Source organism: Tursiops truncatus, chromosome 5 (assembly GCF_011762595.2).
Source record: "Tursiops truncatus isolate mTurTru1 chromosome 5, mTurTru1.mat.Y, whole genome shotgun sequence".
Taxonomy (NCBI): Eukaryota; Metazoa; Chordata; class Mammalia; order Artiodactyla; family Delphinidae; genus Tursiops; species Tursiops truncatus.
The window spans coordinates 33,723,254-33,735,696 of record NC_047038.1 but is presented as its reverse complement, the minus strand read 5'-3'; the positions used below and the strand labels follow the sequence as shown (position 1 = coordinate 33,735,696).

At 37.9% G+C, this 12,443-nt stretch overlaps 1 protein-coding gene across 1 annotated transcript in view; it reads left to right on the top strand.

The window, feature by feature from the left end:
• Positions 1-12,443, top strand: part of ARHGEF38 (Rho guanine nucleotide exchange factor 38) — a 154,369-nt gene that overhangs the window by 96,639 nt on the left and 45,287 nt on the right. The window contains exons 4-5 of the mRNA XM_019927755.3: positions 3,534-3,681; positions 10,317-10,334. Of these exons, the coding sequence (XP_019783314.1) occupies positions 3,534-3,681; positions 10,317-10,334 (166 nt within the window). The remainder of the gene's footprint in view (positions 1-3,533; positions 3,682-10,316; positions 10,335-12,443) is intronic.

The window sequence follows — 12,443 nt, the reverse complement described above, 5'->3', positions numbered from 1 at the left end:
CTATGGAGAACAGTATGACGATTTCTTAAAAAACTAAATATAGAACTACCATATGCTCTAGCAATCCCACTCCTGGGGATATATCCAGAGAAAACTATAATTAGAAAAGATACATGCACCCCAATGTTCACTGTGGCACTACTTACAATAGCCAAGACATGGAAACAACCCAAATGTCCATCAATGTATGAATGGATAAAGAAGATGTGGTACATATATACAAAGGAATATTATTCAGCCTTAAAAAAGAATGAAATAATGCCATTTGCAGCAACATGGATAGACCTAGAGATTATCATACTAAATGAAGTAAGTCAGACAGAGAAAGACAAATATCATATGATATCACTTACATGTGGAATCTAATAAAAAATGATACTAATGAACTTACTTACAAAACAGAAACAGACTCACAGATGGCGAAATGAAATTTATGGTTACCAAAGGGAAATGTGGGGGGAAGTGATAAATTAGGAGATTGGGATTAACACATACACACTGCTATATATAAAATAGATGACTAACAAGGACCTACTGTATAACACAGGGAACTATACTCAATATTCTGTAAAAACCTATACGGGAAAAGAATCTGAAAAATAATGGATGGAGATAGATATATATATATATATATAAACTGATTCACTTAGCTGTACACCTGAAAATTAGACAACACTGTAAATCAACTATACTCCAATAAAAATTTAATGGGGCTTCCCTGGCAGTCCAGTGGTTAAGACTTGGCCTTCCAACGTGGGGTTGTGGGTTCAATCCCTTGTCGGGAAGCTAGGATCCCACATGCCTTGTGGCTGAAAAGCCAAACAGAAGCAATATTGTAACAAATTCAATAAAAACTTTAAAAATGGTCCACATAAAAAAAAAATCTTTAAAAATAAATTTTAAAAAATGAAAAAATAGGGGCTTCCCTGGTGGCGCAGTGGTTGGGAGTCCGCCTGCCTGTGCAGGGGACGCGGGTTCGTTCCCCGGTCCGGGAGGATCCCACATGCCACGGAGCGGCTGTGCCCGTGAGCCATGGCCGCTGAGCCTGTGCACCCGGAGCCTGTGCTCCGCAACGGGAGAGGCCACAACAGTGAGAGGCCCACGTACAGCAAAAGAAAAGAAAAAATAAAAGTACTAGTGTTACAAATCTGGAGACAGTAGAGCAGCATTAGAAAGTAAGTGACATTTATAGAGGAACTTGTCAGTGCCAGGAGATTTAACGTCCACATTTCATTTAATTCTCAAATTCATCTCAAATGTAACTATTACTTCCATTTTACAAATGAGAGATTTGAGGCTCAAAGAATTTTTTTTTAAAGTCATTCCCGGGGCTTCCCTGGTGGCGCAGAGGTTGGGAGTCCGACTGCCGAGGCAGGGGGCGCAGGTTCGTGCCCCAGTCCGGGAGGATCCCACATGCTGCGGAGCGGCTGGGCCCGTGAGGCCGCTGAGCCTGCGCGTCCGGAGCCTGTGCTCCGCGGCGGGAGAGGCCACAACAGTGAGAGGCCCACGTACCGCAAAAAGATCACTCATTGAAAGCCAAATTAAAATATAATTTCTACCTTTAAAGATCTCCAAATTTATTACAACTCCTAAAAAAAAAAAAAAAAAAAAGTCATTCCCGAAGTTGCTTCACAAATCCTAAATGACAGTGATTTCTGATTCTGAGTCCAGTGTTCCAGGCAACTGCATCACTGTGTCCAGGGTCCAGCAGAACTCTGATGTGGGAAGGGCTAAAATCTAAGGGAAAAATGAGGAGAATATGGCCTCTAATCCTGGCTCTCCATCTCCTGACAGGACTTTGGAAAAATCATTTCTTTGTTTTAAAGTCAGATTTGTCCATCCTTATTTAATATGGATAAATAACCTCTTATCTCCTCATATGTATCAGGAGTTAGGCAGTTAATATATGCAAAACTTGTTGAAAATATAAAGTACACTTCTATATCTGTAGGAAGAATGACTTGTTACTATAATAGACCCAGATTAGCAGGTCCATTATCACTTCCAATCAGTTCAGTCCCAAATCATTATCAACCCCAAACTGGCAATGTTTTGGGGAGCAGATCTACCACATATTTCTTCTGTGTCTCCCAAACCATCTTAACATGTTCTGGGTTGGATAGTGGATGCATTTTTATGTGATGAAGTGGTGATTAAATCAAACTATTCTCCAATATGTACTTGAGTCATCAGTTATAGACCCAATTTTATCATATATCAAAAAGGATTCCTTAAATACCTGGACATAATTAGCCCAGGTTGCTTTATGAACGGTCATAACACTGGTTCATAGTATTATGCAATTGATTTTTAAAAGGAATAATGACCAGTTCTTTCTATTATCACATAAAAGAAAATATTTTATTTCCCTCAAATCCACTGCTTGCCTTTCAGACTAACTCAGGAAATGTTAGTAAAATAAATAGCGAAAAATAATTTACCTAGAACCCAAAATTTCATTCTTCATGCCTCTAACAAATTGACAATAACTGCTCCATTTTGAGCATTTACTACGTATGTACTATAATCTGAACTTTACATACCCTACCTCTTTAATATTATAATGACGCTGTGCAATTGGATCTATTACTGTCCACATTTTATAGATGAGGAAACAGGTTCAGAGAGCAAAAACTAACTTGTCCAAGTCATAATCTGTCCAAGTCTGTAGCACAGCCTGACCTGAACCCAGACAGACTGATTCTAAAGTATAGCCTTTAACTGGTGTCAAAGAAAAACCCACAGTGTAAGATTTGTGAGTTTAAGTTTTATTCAGGGACTTACTGAGGGCTATAAGGAGACGACCTCTCAGTGGCTCTGAGGAAACGACTCCAAAGAGGTGGAGGAGAAGCCAGTTTATATATGACTTTTTGGACTAGGAAATACACGCAATCAAACATACATCTTGCTGAAAGATTACTGCTAGTCACAAAGAACAGATATCCCAAGTTAATGATTTTAGTGCTTTTCTCTGTATGGGAAGATGTAAGAATCTGGGGTGATTGAAAGGCTTCCTGAGATATACACCCAACCATCTGAGGGTCTGTTTATCCAAAGCGACGAGTGCCTCATCCTGTTTTTCATCCTGAATTCCTCTCAGGGTGGGCAATTGCAGTGGGTGATGACTTACCCGCATAGAACCAGGTAGTGAGCAATGCCCTTTGTTTTTCTTTGTTTATCTTTGTTTACTCCAGAACCCTGCACACTAACCAAGGGCATAATCTAAGAAAACCAACTTTCTTTTCTTGCCCACCTCCATTAAGCTCATTATCCTTTGTTTTATAAAAGACAGGAGGGAAGGAATGAAAAAGGGAGAAGGGAAGGAGGAGGGTGGAAAGAAAAAAAGGAAGAAAAGGGAGGAAAGAAGGTCCCTCAGCGTCATCCACTAGGTTGTTGTCCCCCCTCAACAATCTAGGTATAAAATGGGGCTCATCCAACTTTTTAACACTAATCAATGTTGTCACAAAATAAATATGTGAAGTGCCAGTTTGGTCTGACTTGATGTCATCTTGCCTTTGTTTTGCATTTATCAGGAAAAGTATTCTTGCAGATTAAAGGGCCACTGGAAGATATTTATAAAATCTACTGCTATCACCACGATGAAGCGCACAGTGTACTGGAGTCCTATGAAAAGGAAGAGGAGCCGAAGCAACATTTGAGCCTCTGTATTCAGTCCTTAAAGTAAGGCCTTTTCGGGCTTCCCTGGGGGCGCAGTGGTTGAGAGTCCGCCTGCCCATGCAGGGGACACGGGTTCGTGTCCCGGTCCGGGAAGATCCCACATGCCGCGGAGCGGCTGGGCCCGTGAGCCATGGCCGCTGAGCCTGCGCATCCGGAGCCTGTGCTCCGCAACGGGAGAGGCCACAACAGTGAGAGGCCCGCGTACCGCAAAAAAAAAAAAAAAAAAAAAAAAAAGTAAGGCCTTTCAAATGATTTCCATGCACTCTCAGTCACCTAGCAGGGAACATTTTAACTGGATGTAGATGAAAGGTCTCCCATAAATCCTATGTTTTATGAGGCTTGCTGGGAGCTCTACTTTGTGTTCTCTTCATGAAAAGCTGACATGCCAGAAACCCTGATTGACTTGGTTTTTTTCCCTGCAAGGATGACTAAAAATAACATGGGAAAGATACGGGGCTCTGTAGAGATAGAAAAATGCAATATCAAAAAATGAAATGTAGAAGAAAAGCCCCTCTTAAAGCTGTTGTTACTTGCCTGCTCCCACCTAGGTCAAGTAATATGTGAAACAGCCTGTGTCACCATGGTCACAGGAGCACGTGGAATAATGAAGTTAGTGGGATGTCCCATGACCCTCTGAATGGCCCTTGCCATCCCCCAAACTCGCTGTGGGGAAGGAGGAGAGATTGGCAAAGCCAAGTCAGGCCCTGTTAAAGTTAGTTTCAGGAAAGTTAGTCATGCCTTCCTTCCTCATCTCTAAATTGTTGGTGGGAAGTGCTACCTAATGTAATTGTTTTTAATCTGGGAGAAACATCTATTCACTATAAAAATCTGAAAAAGGGAGTTCCCTGGTGGCCTACTGGTTAGGGTTCCGGGCTTTCAGCCCTGTGGCCCGGGTTCAATCCCTGGTCGGAGAACTGAGATCCCGCAAGCTGTGTGTACGGCCAAAGAAAAAAAAATCTGAAAAAAAATATAAGAAAGCATGAATAATATAAAAACCCTTACTATTCCATGTATTAATTCCTTGCTAACCATGAATTAAAAACCATAGTTTGCATTTTTTTCTGATCTTATTTATACACATAAATATGAACATGTATTTCAGTTCTTTTAAATGGAATTAGTATCTTACTGTATCTCCAGTTTTCTACCGAATGAAGCTGAAAGCCAAAATGTCCTCCCTACTCCACATCTTACCCAGTGGTTCTATTGTGGTTTTTCACCTCTAAAGGTTATCCATTGTCAAATGGTCTTGATTAAGCTAAGAATTAACCAAGCAGAGAGAGCTATGGTGTATAAATCAACACACACCAACCAGTCTGATCCTTCCCTTTTATATACTCTATTGCGGGGGGGGGGGGGGGGGCAGAAAGGGGGGTCTAATGTGGTACAACTGAATTAAAGTGAAACAGGAGGCTAAATGAGACTACTCTGGAGAAAAGCCTTTCCAGGCTAGAACTGGGACTGAAGATGGGTTTAAACTGGACCCTACAAATTTCTTTAAATTAACTTTATCGCCCTCTACTGGCCATTAAGTTATTGCAGTTCTTTAACCATTTTCATGCTGCGGAAAAGTAACAATTTCAAGTCACTAAATCGCAAGCATTTATTTAGCACCTGTGCTGTAATGAGCATAGATCTGGGTCCTGAAAATACAAAAATAAATCATACTTAAACTGTGCGCACAAGCAGCTCAATATGATCAGGTGATTCTTAAAGATAATATGTGATGAGTAGTTCCAGTTCACTATTTCTCCATTATTGCTGTTTAGCTCAATGTTAACAAATCAATTTAGATAAACCATAAAGTTTCATATATTAGAAGCAACATCTTCTAAATTTACAGGTGCTTTATCCAAGGAAGAAATAATAGTGTTATCCTGGGTGTGAATGAACACCTTTCCTACCTTAAACTAGTGGCAAGATCTAATCTAATTAATGTCTATCTTGAGCCATTTTCCTTCTTCAGTTTCCAGAAATAAAAGAGAGAAATCTTATAGCAAGTGAACAAGTAGAACCTTGAATCATCACTCTAACCCCAGCCCCAGGTCTAGAGGTCCACACAGGGAGAGGATGTAGTTAATTTATTTGGGCAAATGCTTCTGACAGCTGCCCAGAAGTGGAGCTGTCTGTTCAGAGGGAGATGAACAATAGTTTATTATTCATTAAGCTGTTGACTCCTAAGAGAAAGAAATTAACCGTGCCAGAATATTCCATCAGGCAGTGTAGCTCAGTACCATACCCCGCTACAACAGCTAAAGCAGAAGTAATTTGGAAACTTCATAAAATCCCAATTACTGAAAATTACTTTCAGACCCAAAGGCTTATTTGATCTTTTTCTGAAAGCCTTAAATTCTTGTCCTGGTGGTGTCCCCAATATTGTATATCCTGCCCTGTTCTGCTATTAGGGAATCATTTCAGGCATTGGAAGGTGCTAAGGTTTAGGAAAACACAAAATCCAAAGGAAGTAATATTGACAGGACTATTTCTTAAGGGAAAGAAAGTCAAAATAAAATAGTTTAAATTAGAGCTATTTTTCCCAAAGTTGCCTTTCCATGAAAATAAAGTTAATGATGAATTGTACTGGTCTGCCTGATAACTGAAAGCAGGAGAATTATTGACATTACTATGATACTGACCTCAATTGAGTTAAGCTTTAAATTCTGAGAAACAGGTTTTCAAACAGGTTTATAGGCCAAAGAGCGTCTGGAACACCCCAAGGGCTTGGTTTCCCTTGCCAAGTAATCAGTCAAAGCTATTACTGGGGCTCTGCCTTTTCCTTGTGGCTAAATAACAGAGCCCAAGCACAGTTGCCAATTTCTAATGAATATTAGGTGTGGCCTCCATTTTCTACCCTGCTGAGGGGTATTGGAACAACTGGATTTGAAGCAGTACCCATGAAGAAGGTGGCTCCGTGCCTCAGACGTTAAAGCAGATTTTAAAGCAACAGAAGTTGCATTTTATCCAAAATTAAAATGTTTATTGAGGGCCTAATAAATATTTATTATAGGTACTAGATAATGTTGAAAATATCTTTTTTTTTTCAAATATATAAACATAGTTCTTGCCTCCTGGGAACATACCTTCTAGTTGGTAGATAAACAAAACCATCTGGAAAGCTTAATAATAATACAAGAGTTAATTTAAATAACACACCAGAAGCTGTCACGGTGAGGTTCAAGACTAACTTCCAAAAGGAGAGTAGAGAGATTTCCTGGTTCTGTAACCAAGAGATTGATTTCATAACATTTGGCTATTCTTTGAAGCCCATTATCTTTCAAAAGAGCAAATAATATTGGTATCCAGAAAGTAATTTTGAATCCCTTTGAAACGTTTGGGCAATGTTTCATTGTGTGCGAGTTTCCCTACTTTGGACCCACCAGGGATGTGTAATAAAAGTGCAACTGCCTATGCTCTGCTCCAGACCAAAAAAAATTAGGATTGCTGGGGGTCCACTCCATGAATCTGCGCTTTAACAAGCACCCTTGGGTGATCATGGACACACACTCCAGTGAAGATCTACTTTAGAAGGAGAAATCATGCCCATGGTACCCACTCACTGCTTTCCCTGAAGCACACAGGCTGTTTTCATGACTATAGATACAATCTAAGCAGTAATTTCAAGGTTTAGAAACCTTAAGAAAGAAAAGACTAAAACAATCTAGAAGCACAATCCCACATCTGCATCTACAGCTTATAAATTGGAAGTCTGCAAGTTTTTTATTTATTCAACAAGGAGTATTTACGGCGTCACATTAGTGACCTGTAAGATTACATGGAATACTGATTTAATACAGTTTCTAAACTTATGGAAATTATTTGCTAAATGCCTAGTTACTTAGCCTCTTTGGGGTTATTTAAGGTTTCAGCTCTGCATGAGGAAAGTGAAAAATAGAATAGCTGTGAATGCAAGTGTAGCTATAATTAGAATAGTCTGTCTGCAGCCTCCTTTATCTGTTTTCCTAGTTATAAATACCACCAAATCCCTGATGCCTTTCAGAGGCCCTAAAGATTTGTTTATTTGTAATAGAAAAAGAATGAAGAGGCTTTTCCAAGTTTTTTGGTAGGTAACCGGAAGATGCATTTCTAACTTCATGTCTAGCTGTTATAAATCTATCTACATTTTTCTTCTTCCTAACTGAGGCCACCATCCTCAGGAGGAAAACTTCTAACTTCTAGTCATCTGGGTGCTTTGGCTGCTTATATTACTGCTATAGCTTTTCCATGCAGGGAAGCTAAAAGCTCATGCAACATGACATCAAAGGAATAGATTTCAATTTGTCCACCACAGTTTATATTTCTTAATATTATTCTAGTGGGGTGTTCCAAGTAAAAATTAAAATCACTTTTGGAAACTCTTTCAGTTCTTTATTACATGACATCATGTTTGAACAAAGACGATAATCCTTAACGGAATAGTCATGAAAAAACTATTGTTAACTTTGAGTCAAATTATAATGACCCCACGAGGGTGTAAGGTGGGGTGGTGGATATATTATTACTTTACCCCCCAAAGGGGTAAATGGACCCAAGTTAACTTTGTCCTTCCTGAAATGTCCTTGGCTGGGGTTAACTTCTGGAAAGTTTTAGCCTAAAAGGGAGATTTTTTAAAATGATAAGCAAATAAAAAGGAGATGTTATAACATAATGCCACTATTCCACTGTTGGAAAACCTCAGGTTCCTTTTCATAAAATGTTATATTTACATTAAACACAGTGTTTAATATATGTTATAATATGGAGGTTTTATTTGGTTGAAGTAAATGGAATAGAAAAAAAAAATTTTCCATAGTCTTCTCTAGGAGTTAGAAGAACAATTTTTTCTTTCAACTTCAAAGTATGTGTTTTGGTTCCAAAGTGATTGCATCTTTCACTTGTTTGTTTTCATAGAAAACTGCATTCTTATTTTTATTCAACTTCCATCCCAAATTTTCTGATCTATGACTTGCAGAGCAAAATAAGAAAAGGAAATTCCTTAATAGAAGGGGATAGAAATTGGGGAAAGAATGTGAGCTTAAAGAAAATGAATGGAAAGAAATACTGGGCAGGAGGGTAGTGGTGGTGTACTTTCTTTCATTGAGATAGAAGAGTTCTTCAAACAACAGTTAATAATTGTTTGAAATTGAAGCACCTGCTGATTTTTAAAAATTTATAATCCTCCGTTGGATTTCCAACTGGGAGGTCTTGGATTCAGCAAAACCTAGTTATTTCAAGATGTCTAGGGATCCATTCATACACTGTCTGGAGAGCGAAGGGATACTTGCTATACATATATGTATACCATTGTTTTCCACATATATAAAGTACTGGGATTAATTTTTTTTAATTAAGCCCATGAAAATTTATGAAATTCAGCATAGGTAGTTATTGAATTTTTTCTCAATCATTGAATATGAAAAGACCATCTACTATGATGTGATGGGATCACGACATTTTTTTTTGTATTGAAAACATTCATTGTGTTCCAGAAAACTGGAAACCAGAGGTCAAGGTGATCAGTTTATTAATACAGGTTATTACTTTATTTCTCTATAGCCACATGAGGCTTTCAGAGAGAAGTTCCTATCTCCTTTATTCTTGAAATTTAACTTGAAAGATTCCCACTTTTTTATTGTTAAATTAATTAATTTGACAAATACATTTTGTGCTACTGTGTGCCAGTCCGTTTTTCAGGTACTGGGGCTACAACGGAGAACAAAGCAAGGATAAATCCTTGCCCTCCTTGGCATCGGGGAGCGGAGAGATAGACAAGAAACCAAGTAAACATATAGTATGTTAGAAAGTGACAAAGCGTTATGGGGAGAAATAAAGCAGGGAATGAGAATCAAGAGTACAGTGGGAGGCAGGTACAATGTTTAAGAGGCTGGTCAGGGAAAGCATCACTGGGCAGGGGCATTTGAAAAAAGACCTGAGGGAGATAAGGAAGGAGCCATATAGATATCTGGAGGAAGGGCAGTCAAGCACGTGCAAGGACCTCAAGGCAGGAGCCTGCGCTTTGAAAAGAGCAAGGAGGCGCGCAGTTGCCACAGATGGGGAGAGTAGCTGAACTATGGGAAATGAGGTAGAGAAGATATGGAAGTAGAGGCAGATCGCGTTGCCTTGGAAGGACTTTAGTTTTGCTTAAGCAAAATGGAAGCCACAAAAGCTAGCAATGCCAAGTGAAAGTTTTTACGGGAATTATCTAATTGAATAGGTGAATTGTTTATAATCTATCTAGCTATCTATATATATAAAAAACACTATAGACAGATATTATAAAGCACCTGATAGTAGTTTTCTGCAAGTCAGTAACACTTTCCTTTGTAATCTTATCTCAATTTCTCCTAATTACTATGTTTAATAGATTTTTATTTCATAATATAAAGATTAACATTTAAATCCATTTTCAAATGACTAAAATTTACTAACTATAATCTGAATCAACAGTTTTTAAACCTTATACAAAGTGTGAAACAAATATGGTGGATACATACTAAAGTAAAGTTTTAGGGATATTATAAAACTAATTCTATAAAACCTTCATGAAAATGACTTATTACATTATTTTACATAATAAAATTTTAAAACTTATATAATGTTTGCTTATTACCTCAAATATCTCGATTTACATGAATTTACTTTTATTTTTCCTTTTCTTACAGGAAAATATACATGCAAGAGTAAGTACTTTTGTTTAAACAATAGATATCAAATGTTAAAATCATGGGGAAAAGCTGATGGATATTTCTGTGCAAATCAGAATTTTTAGTTTTTACAATGATATTCATCGCTTTTAATAAGTCAAGATTGCAAAGACATTTACCCTAGATATTATTGGTGCATTTATTTCCAATTTGTCTGAGATGATCTTACATATTAAATTATTATTATGTGTACCTTATTAAACTTTTTAGAAGAATCTTGGGATATAATTTACTTAAGTCACAAGTTTGTTGGTGCCAGGAACTCTTTGGGAACTGCTTATCACACATATGTTTAGGAATCACTTTAATGTGTCCAAAAATATTTCTTCCTAAGGACATTAGTCTAAAAATTCTCAGATTGATACCATAATGTTTTTGAAGGTTACATAGATTAATGTGTAAAAGAAAAGCTTCCTTATGCATTACAGTAAAATATTCTGTTTCTTCTGATTTGGACTCTGATTCACAGAGAAAAAAAATCATACACACACATACATAGCATGAAAATGAAATATTAAGATGAAATAATTGGTTACTAGGACAATATAGAAATTATCTTATAAAAGCAACACACACATACACATACTTTGCAAGATGTCCATTTTTATAGAAGAACAGCATGTCTGGTCTGACTAATATTGAAAAGATGATATTGATTTGAATATGAAGTCAAATCTACCAGGACTTAAAAAAGCACGTGTTTGCCTTAGCATGGTCAGGAGCTATCTAAAGTCCTGAGTTCCTAGTCTGCTTGTGCGTGTGTGTGTGTGTGTGTGTGTGTGCGTGTGTGTGTGTGTACCTTCTAAACTCCTGAAACTTTACAAGAAATACAAAATTTACAAAATAAAAATTATAGTAATTTAAGCTGTACATATCTGCCATTCATGCTTTGGTGCAGAGCAACCTTGAGGAAAGACAGAATTCCAGGGTGAGGTAGAAGAGTCAGGCATCATACAGGAGACCTGTAGACTAAGGTTTTATACCCCAGCCAAGCTGAGAAGTTAGTTTTTGGCATACCAAACAAGCACCCAGTTCTCTCACTTTATAAGCCTTTTCTTTCAAAAGGAAAAAAATATCCTATAGTATAAACAGATATGATTAGATTTGTTCAAGACCATTTGAATTTGAAGAGGAGTATAATAGAATAGGGCCTTTTGGTCCTTTCACACACCAGAGCTTTCCTGGCTTCTCTTCAATGACAGTTGATGGTATTGGAGGGGTGGGGGATTGCTGTCTCATTATAAAGCCTGTGGCCCTGGCATTGTGCCTAGGACTGGAGATTCACAGAGCTGGGGGATGAGAGAAGAACTTCATATGCTACACGTCTATTCTACACATACGATGTATGCTACACATATGATGTATGCTACACATAACGATGCTACGGAGAAACCCAAACCAACGTTGTGGCCAACCCAATACTTAGATTTCTTTTCCTAGAGCTTAGGTCTTTATAACCAAAGATTGAGAGACAGAGACAGACAGAAAGAGAGATTCAGAGAAGGAAAGTGAGCAAATTTTAATACATTAGCATGCACAGGGTCCTACATACAGAATACTTGAAACAAACAGCACCTTGTATTGAAATGCTTGCTTAAAAAATTGCACTGGCTTCTGCGGCAGTCCTGTTGTGTGGGTGTTAGCAGGCTGCTTATGCCCCCCTCTAACCCATTCTATACATCAAGAACTCAAAAATAGGAAGAAGAGTCATGGCGTGTGGCTGCATGAACATCAAAGCCACGTTTGCCATGAGTTATTTTCCTTCCTGTTTCTCTCATTCAGGAAAGGAGGCACAGACGCTGCTACCTAAAAGAGCAAAAGGCAATGTCAAATGTTATGTAATTGTTGGGCTCTTCAGTAGCTAAGGCCAAGAATGTCGCAACCAGAGTAGTGCATTTATGAGATGTGGGTTTTAAAATGGCTTCAAAAAAATGTCTTACTTATGGAAGCTGAAAACTGTCTTTTTTTCACAATCTGCATTTTAAAAAGTACAGAGAAAGGCAAAGACATTTAAAATTTCTAAAATGTTTACTTTGAATTATAATCTTATGAAAACATCAAAACAGTATCAAAGTGACAAGAGTC